Source organism: Hibiscus syriacus, unplaced genomic scaffold, assembly GCF_006381635.1.
Source record: "Hibiscus syriacus cultivar Baekdansim isolate YM2019G1 unplaced genomic scaffold, ASM638163v2 tig00110429_pilon, whole genome shotgun sequence".
NCBI lineage: Eukaryota > Viridiplantae > Streptophyta > Magnoliopsida > Malvales > Malvaceae > Hibiscus > Hibiscus syriacus.
In genome coordinates this window covers 5,832,973-5,842,232 of record NW_024062733.1, presented here as the reverse complement: position 1 = coordinate 5,842,232, position 9,260 = coordinate 5,832,973, and the positions used below count along the sequence as shown (strand labels likewise).

Sequence of the window (9,260 nt, the reverse complement as noted above, 5' to 3'; positions counted from 1 at the left end):
GATTTCAACGTCACGACGAAGGATATCCAATTCAATGCTCAACTTCACAAATAAGGGGCCATCCACGATTTCAACTTCACGATGAAGGATATCGTGTCCACCAGCAACATTTATTCTTAGATTGGATTTCAACTTCATGACGAAGGATATCCAATTCAAGGCTCAACTTCACAAAAAAGGGGCCATCCACGATTTCAACTTCCCGACGAAGGATATCGTGCCCACCAGCAACTTTCATCTTTATATTGGATTTCAACTTCATGACGAAGGATATCCAATTCAAGGCTCAACTTCACAGCGAATGAGCCATCCATGATTTCAACTTTATAACGAAGGATATCGTGCCCACAAGCAGCAATAAAACCCTTGGATTTCAACTTCATGACGAAGGATATCTAATTCAAAGCTCAACTTAACAACAAAGAAGACATCCACGATTTCAACTTCACGACGAAGGATATTGTGCCCACAAGCATCAATGCAACCCTTGGATTTCAACTTCGCGACGAAGGATATCTAATTCAAAGCTCAACTTCACAACGAAAGAGCCATCCACGAGTTCAACTTCACGACGAAAGATATCATGCCCAATGGATCGACTTGATTTCATAGCAAATAAGTCATCTGCAATAACATGGGTTTATTCCCTAGCCAAGTATAGCATAGCTCAAGGCAAGAAAGGCTATCTGTCATCAAAGACCTTCGAGTTCAATTACACTCAGCTCTAAGGCATATCATTTACAGCATAGCTCAAGGCAAGAATGGCTATCTACCAAAAACCTTCGAGTTCGATTACACTCAGCTAAAGGCACATCATTTGTAGCATAACTCAAAGAAAGAATAGCTATCTACCAAAGACCTTCGAGTTTGATTATACTCAGCTCAATGGTACATCATTTACAACATAACTCAAGGCGAGAAGGGCTATCTGCCAAAGACCTTCAATTTCGATTACACTCAGCTCAAAGGTACATCATAGCTCAAGGCGATAAGGGCTATCTGTCAGCAAACCTTCGAGTTCGATTACATTCAGCTCATGGACATATCAAATTTAAAGCATAGCTTAAGGCGAGAAGAGCTATCTGTCAGCAAACCTTTAAGTTTGATTACATTCAGCTCATGGACATATCAAATTTACAGCATAGCTTAAGGCGAGAAGAGCTATATGTCAGCAAACCTTCGAGTTTGATTACATTCGGCTCATGGATATATCAAATTTACAGCATAGCTCAAGGCGAGAAGGGCTATCTGTCAACAAGAATTTTCAAGTTCAATTTCATTCAGTTCGAAGGCATATCAACTGCATGGTAGCAACGAGGAACTACCTTCCAGAAGAATTTTTAAGCCGAGGTTCAAATCAAGAAGAAGACCAAGGCACAATTCCAGGCTCAACCTGAAGCCCAATTACAGTTGTTCTCCAAAAAAAAGAGAATCAGACAAAACTGGTTGTCTTTTTTCGTCTTTGTCCTATTCTTGTTGACACAATTGGAACTTGGCAAATCCATTACAGAAGGAGTTGGATCAGCGTCAACTTTTAGCTCGATTCTATCACAGAATGAGATAGATCAGCACTGACATCTCGTTCGATTACATCACAGAATGAGGTGGATTGACATTTTTATTTTCGCTCAAATCCATCATAGAAGAAATTGGATCAGCGTTAACTTTTTGCTCGATTCTATCACAGAAAGAGGTAGATCAACATCGACATCTTGTTCGATTCCACCACATAAGGAGAGGGATCAACATTTTCATTTTGCTCAAATCTATCACAGAAGGAGGTAGATCAACATCGACATCTCGAGGTGGATCAACGTTTCAATGGAATGTTCATAATGAGAAGAACTTATCCGAATAAAAGAGTAAAAAGTTCATAACGAAAAGAACTTAAAACTCAAAATTTCACTGATGAACCAAACAGATGAAAATTGGTGCTTTACGTCTTTGCTTTTTTCTTGTTTCACATCAACAAGCAAAGAAGGGTAGCTGTAATCACTAATTTTTAACAATAAAGTCAAAATGGAACCTACCCACCGATTTCTCCACTATCACCGCTTCATCCACAAGCCACAAGTCATCAAAGGCACCCAACAATTTCAAACATGTTGAAAAACAAAACTAGAAAAAATGTATAATTCGAGTTATATAAATCCGAACAAAAATGTAAAAGGTTGAGGGGTTGGATTCATCAATAAAAAGCAGAGAAAAATTTTCAAAGTTATTTTTGGTATATTTATTTTATTTATTAGCTTTCAAATAAAAAATAATAACAAAAAAAGGGAAAAGGGCGTTTTACCGTTCTGCCGGCGCTCAGAGGGTCTATTCAACGATTCGAACGATGAGAATGAGCGTCTCGAGTAGGAGAGCAGCATACTAAAATTTGAGCTCAATCCAACGGCGGACGACACAGATCAAAGCCCGGGAAAGTCGAGCAGTTTTTTGTCATTTCACGACGATCGGAGCGTCCCCTGAAAAAACGGAGCCCAGATCCGTGACCACCACGACGAGATGAACAAACCCCAAAAATTTGGTGGCCATCGGCCACCGATCGGAATGTTAGAGAGAATGGATACCTTCTCTCTCTAAAAAAAGAAAAATAAAATGTTTTGAAAATCTCGGGCAGAAACGAAAACAGTGGGAAAATATTAAACTTTAAAGACTTATGGGCTAATTAAGCATTATGTCCCCATATTCTAAGGTATTTTTGCTTGGGTCACATATATTAATGGGTAAATCACGCATAAATCCCCAGCTTCATCGTGTTTATACTATGATAACCCCTTTTTATTTTATTCCGATTATGCATGCTGATGTTGTTTTATTTTAATTTAGTCATTGTTAATTTCTGATTTAGCTACTATTATTTTCATTATATTTTTATTCGAATATGACGAATTTATGCATGTTTTCTTTTGGTCACTAATGTAAATTATGTTCTTTTATTTTATTTTTTTTATTTTATAGTAATTTTATTTTAATAACTAATTTTGTGTGTTTGGTATTTTGTCCAATTACTAGGTGATCATTTAATATTTTCTTGTTGTTGTTGTTGTTGTCGTCGTCATTTAACATTTTCTTCATTTTTAGAATAAAAATTATTATTATTATTATTATTATTATTATTATTTCCTAATTTTTATATATTTTGTCATTTTATTTTTATTTCTTTTAGAAATTAACATTTTATTATTTTTTTATTTTTAACATTTTTTCCATTTTTATTTATTTATCTTGTGACATTATTATTATTATTATTATTATTATTATTATTTTTATCTTAAATTTTTTTTAATCTTCTAAATTTTTTCTTTTTGTTTAGCATTCAATATTTTATTTTACCATCTAATATTTTGTTTGATTTTTCAGTAGTAACTTCAATCGATAAAATGTAAATAATTTGAATTGAATTTTTAAATTTCAATTTATATTTTATTTTTCGTAATTAAGACAACCGACAAATTAAATGGTACGGAAATGACAGTTCAAGGGTGTTAATTCTTCCTTAACTGTGACCGACTCTTGAACCCGTTTTAATCGAATCTTTGTAAACGCAAACCAATTTTTCGTCTTAAAAATATTTTTCTTAAAATTGTTTTTGAAAGACGTTTTTAGGTATTTCACCTACCTAACCCAAAGGTCGATGGCGACTCTTTTTTAATTCTATCCAACTTAATTTCAAAATGTCTAATTTTTCAAAATTAAAGTCGTAACCGTTTTTTAAAATAACATTTAATTGTTCTACCTGAAAAATGGTTATGACACATTAATCCCCCGGAGGAAGTTGCGGACGAGTCTTTCAATTTCCTTGCAGACCCGAATGGGGAGAGTGGAGGCTCGCATGAAATACGCGGGGATAGCCGAGTGCACAGATTTGGCCAAAGTCAGTCGCCCTGCGTAGCTTAACGAGTGAGAAGACCATTTGTTCAGGGCTGACCGAATCTTATCAATAATAGTTTGGTGAAGTCTCACATTATGGAGGACGGGGCAGCCAAGGTACATCCCCATCTCATTGACGGGAAGAAAACACAAGTTAGTACATACTGAGGACTTAGTCTCCTGGTTCGAATTTGAGGAGAAATAGGAAACTATATATATATATATATATATATATATATATATATATATATATATATATATATATATATATATTTCACATTATAATGTTACTATTTAATATATCAAATACAAACTAAATTTATAAACATTTCAAAGAGGTATTTTGAGGGTGAAGTATTGATTAGAGCAAGAAAAGTGTCAAGAAATTGATGTAAAAAAAGAATTTGCAAACAGTTTAAGTCAAAATATTCAATTGAGTAAAATGCAAAGTTGAATGACTAAATTGAAAAAGTAAATTTTTAGTAAAAAAAATATGAATTAAAGTTAAATAGATATTCTATAGCGGTCTGTGAGCATGTGATTCAAATTTGGTCTAAAATAAACTTAAAATAAGGATGCATCGAAGAAATGAGGAAATTATGGAAAATTGATGGGCTAAATTGAAAAATATAAAACTTATTATAAAAAAATATAAAGTACATAAGTATTCTGCCATTGTTTAGGAGCTTGCGGTTCAACTCTATTAAAAATGAATTTAAAAGAAAGAAAAATTGAAGGAATAATGAAATCAAAGTCTAAATCACAAAATCGTCAAAACACTCGACCAAATATTTGCTTTTCAAGTGATTCAAAATTTTTAAATTTTAACTCGACTCAAATTTAAAAACCAATCGATAATTCGAGTTGATTTAAATAACTCAAAATTAAAAAAAAAATCTCAAATCAAGTCGAATTTTACTCAAGCTTAAATGAGATTGTTTATCCATATATGAAAAAGTTTCTATTCCAATATCTTACTAATATGATATAAATTATATGCGTTACAAATGATTTTATTTATTTATTTAGGGTTTTGTATCATGTTTAAATTATTTTGATACTACATCAATGTTAATGTTAATCATGATGATTAATATGATAATAAATTACTATGATCAGGGAGCAAAATTTGAGTTGGTGTTTATATGACTAAAAATATTAAAATAAATCATATTTTTTTAATAAAAGATAATTGCGAAAATAAAGGAGTAACTTTGAAGTTTATTGTCTAAAATTTAATTATTATTTTTTTTAAATTTCAACAATCAATATAAAAATGGGGTAAAGGAAGGATGAAATTTGTAATTTAATAAAAACCGTAACTCTACAAGCCTCTTTTATATACAACCAAGATCACGAACGCAAAACCCTAATATTCTACTCCGCCTCACATTCGCCGTTTCGACAGGTAACCAAATCTCTCTGATCTTTTTCTTTTAGCTTGTTTCACTCTTCGTCCTTTTAAATGTGTTGCTCTATTTCGTTGCTTGGTGAACTAATTGCATACTGAAAAACAAATTCTTTCGTGTCAGATTGCTTAAGTTAATGAAGAAGAAAATGAAAAAAATAGGGTTTTTTTAGCGGGTTTGGAGCTTTTGCGACTGCTTTTATTTGATCCGTGGTTCTCTCAGATAATATGATATTGGGGTATTCGATATTTTTTTTATGTTTCACAAGCTTTTATTTTGTATGTTTAATGTCTAGATAAGCGTGGACAATTTTTTTTTGTTCAAAATTGCATTTTCTGAGTTTGTACATTTTAAGTTTTTAAGCCCATTCTTAATTTCATTCTCTGTATAACTTCCACGTTATGTAATTACAGATCTTGCTCTTGAGATATCTGGAGATTAGTATGCAACTTTGGTTTTTTAAGTAAGATTGATCCTTTATTAGGCTTCAAGGACATTCAAAATTTCATTTCTAATGGCACTATTTTAATTAGTGATGCTGTGATGGATTAGAATAATGATGATCTATTTACATAAGTAATGGATTAGAAAATGATGATTCCCACTATGCCATGCCGCCTTTCGTTGTATTTATATATGTGATTTAATGATACTTAAACAGACATGGCTACGAATACGGCCTCTTTCTAGGACTGAACAAGGGCCACGTTGTAACCAAGAAGGAGTTGGCTCCACGTCCATCAATTAGAAAAGGAGTAAGTGTATTCTATGCCTAATTAAGTGTTTTTCGTAGAATAAAAGTCTTTTTTTTGAAAGAAAAGAGAGCAAAATGGGAAAAAGATGCACTACCTTTGAATAGCGAATATTAGATATATAGTAGTTCCCTGTAATTTATCATTTCAAAGGTCTTGTATCATCAGCATGGGTTTTAGTTAATTGCTTCTTAGTGGAAGTTAAAGTATTTATTTCTATCTTTTTCGTTATTTTCAGAAAACAAGCAAGAGAGTCCACTTTGTGAGGAACTTGATTAGGGAAGTTGCTGGTTTTGCACCGTACGAGAAGAGGATCACTGAGCTTTTGAAAGTTGGTAAGGATAAGCGAGCCCTCAAGGTAGCTAAAAGAAAGTTGGGAACTCACAAGAGAGCAAAGAAGAAGCGTGAGGAGATGTCCAGTGTTCTCCGCAAGATGAGGTAATATCTTATATCCGAGGATGGACAGTTTTTCTATAATCATATGTTTTGGAGGAGCATTTGCTATCCGAAAATGGTAGTGTCAGTAAATCATTTTCCTTGGTGTACTGTCTTTACAGGGCTCACCCTGGAGGCGGAGAAAAGAAGAAGTGAAGCATATGTTGTTGATTTGCTCCCTTTTGCGACAAGCTTGAATGTCTCATTTGAGAGCTGCTAGAGAAGTTTGTTTCACAAGGTTTAATATTTTGTTTTGAGACTGAAATCCATGCACTGAAACTTTTTTTTACTTGTATTAGAAATATGAGAGTGGAAGCAGTGTTTTAATTTAACTTAAAACTGTCTTAAAGCCATCAGTGACAATTGCATATTTAAGTAACTTAATGTAGTAGATGGCACAGTATGGAATTCTGCAAGACAGACAAGATTTTATCATGATGAGTAGTATACTTTGAGACAAGAAACTAGTGTGAACTCTCATATAATTTACAATTTTATTAAGTTTCTCATCTAATATTAAGTTTTTATATATAGTAAAGCAGGAGAAAAAAAGGAATTCTCTACTGAACTTTGGAGAACTTGTAGAGTTGTTTTATCTCAATCTTTTAGGGTAGATAATTTTAATTCCTTAGTTTTCCCCTAGGTTTTGGGCCGTTTAAGATGTCCCCATTTTTAGGTGAAACAAAGTTGTCATGCAAATTTGGGAGACCATAGTCAAGCAGTTAGGACATCTCTGTTTTAACTTTCTTCTCCGAACTTGTAAAAAAACGTTTTCTTTCTATAAAGATTCGAGTCTGAATAATTGCGTCTGTAGAATATATATACATTAATAGATTAAGAAAGATCATGATTACATTGTAATAACCTAAATTAATAGAAAAGAAGCTTGTAGATTATTCTAGTTACTTCCAGCATTGCTTCTAAGACGGTGACAGCTCCATGATCCATGTGCTCCTTCACATTCTGGATGCGAGCCTAGAAATTTCACACAACTTGACATTCATTCATTCAATAATAACATATTAAAAAGAACATGGATTATGAAGCATGAGCAAGGTTTTATAGTGTCATTAGTAGTGTAATTTGTGAGGAAACACTTTTCCAATGTAGTAATGAAAATAATTGAGGGAAGGAGGAAAGTTCTGTTGTGCGGAGGCTAAAAATCGGCGTGATTGGTTAAACAAGTGACCGATTAAAATCTAGACTGGTTATGTTATATCTTTTAACCGGAAATATTATCACGTACAATAACATATTAGGTAGCGTTTATATAATGTAATAGGTAGCGTTTATATAATAAAATAGGTTAATTACTTAATTTGTTATTACAACATATTAGGTAAATGCCTAAAATGTTACTAAGGATAACATAACCAGTTAATTACTGTAAACATTATCGAGCACAATAACATATTAGGTAGCGTTTATATAACGTAATAGGTAGCGTTTATATAACGTAATAGGTAGCGCTTATATAATAAAATAGGTTAATTATTTAATTTGTTATTACAACATATTAGGTAAACACCTAAAATGTTACCAAGGATAACATAACCGGTTAACTACTGGAAACATTATCAAGCATAATAACCTATTAGGTAGCGCTTATGTAACGTAATAGGTTGCACATTATTAAAGCTGATGGGGCCTTAGAAATTCGAAGATAACAAAATAGGTAATTACTTAATTTATTATTAGTTATGATAAACTTATCTTATGAATAAATGTTAACAAAATTTAAACTGATGGGGCCATTAGGAATCCCACGATAACATAATCGGTTAATCACTTGATTTGTTATCAAGCTTTATCAACATGGTAATTGTTTACACATATTATAATGATACCGATTGACTTTAACCGTCATTGAAAATTAATCTATTACTTTAAAGTAATAGATTTCGAAATTATAAGTATGGAAATATATATATATATATTGTAGTCACATTTTCGTCCGATAACACATAACGTCTCATGACGTGTTTATAATATATGGTACACTTATGTTATATGGTGTATACGTGTGGTACATTTAAAATATCAATTACATTATAATGTGCATACGTTAAATATACGTATAATATAAAGTATCATACATATATGTACATTACATTATTAATAATGTTTGCTTTCTTTCAGGCCTGAATATTTGGCCTGAAATGATTACACAGCTACTAACAGGAACCCATCACGTGACCAAGGGCCCCAGCACACCAGACCCAAACCGGTTGAGCTAGCTCCACACTTTGCCTCCAGCGCCGTTCTACTCTTTCACGAGGACCCCCACAATGCACAGTCGAATTTCATGCCCCCAGCATCCGAGTTTCACGGCTCCGAGTTCTCCGGCCGTAAGGAAAACATCACCAATGCCACGCATGAAACATGGACAACCAACATACCAAATATCAGTGTTTCATTAGAAAAAACACCTAAAAATAGAATTTTTATTCCTATAAAATGCTATGTAATCCCTACTGTTTTGGGTACACACGATTACGAGAGGTAAAAGACACACTGTTCTACACGAAATTACACACGAAATAGACACAATAACACACATAATCTTACGAGATTGCGCGAGAAAAACAGAGAGAAGCAAACCCAAAGCATTTGTAATCGTTCGAAAAGAGAAATAAAGGTATAAATCTTTTTTTTTACCTTTGTTTTGGTTAATCCATTGCTTGCATGTCGCTCTTTCCCCGGTCTTAAAATCGACGGTCGATGAACTTTTAGGGGAGGGACCGAGACTTTGATCTCAGATATGCCCTCTCCTGAGGCCTATTTTTGC

At 33.1% G+C, this 9,260-nt stretch overlaps 1 protein-coding gene across 1 annotated transcript; it reads left to right on the top strand.

Annotated features, from left to right (window-relative positions):
• The first annotated feature begins 5,152 nt into the window (after positions 1-5,152).
• On the top strand, positions 5,153-6,784 carry LOC120124999 (60S ribosomal protein L36-3-like). The gene is made up of 4 exons (XM_039143526.1): positions 5,153-5,157; positions 5,947-6,040; positions 6,276-6,475; positions 6,595-6,784. The coding sequence occupies exons 1-4, from the start codon at positions 5,153-5,155 to the stop codon at positions 6,626-6,628; spliced, it is 333 nt and encodes a 110-aa protein (XP_038999457.1). The 3' UTR covers positions 6,629-6,784.
• The last annotated feature ends 2,476 nt before the right edge of the window (positions 6,785-9,260 follow it).

Coding starts and splice junctions, on each gene's coding strand:
- LOC120124999 (XM_039143526.1), top strand. Junction 6,041..6,275: donor GTCCATCAATTAGAAAAGGA/GTAAGTGTATTC, acceptor CGTTATTTTCAG/AAAACAAGCAAGAGAGTCCA. Junction 6,476..6,594: donor AGTGTTCTCCGCAAGATGAG/GTAATATCTTAT, acceptor CTGTCTTTACAG/GGCTCACCCTGGAGGCGGAG.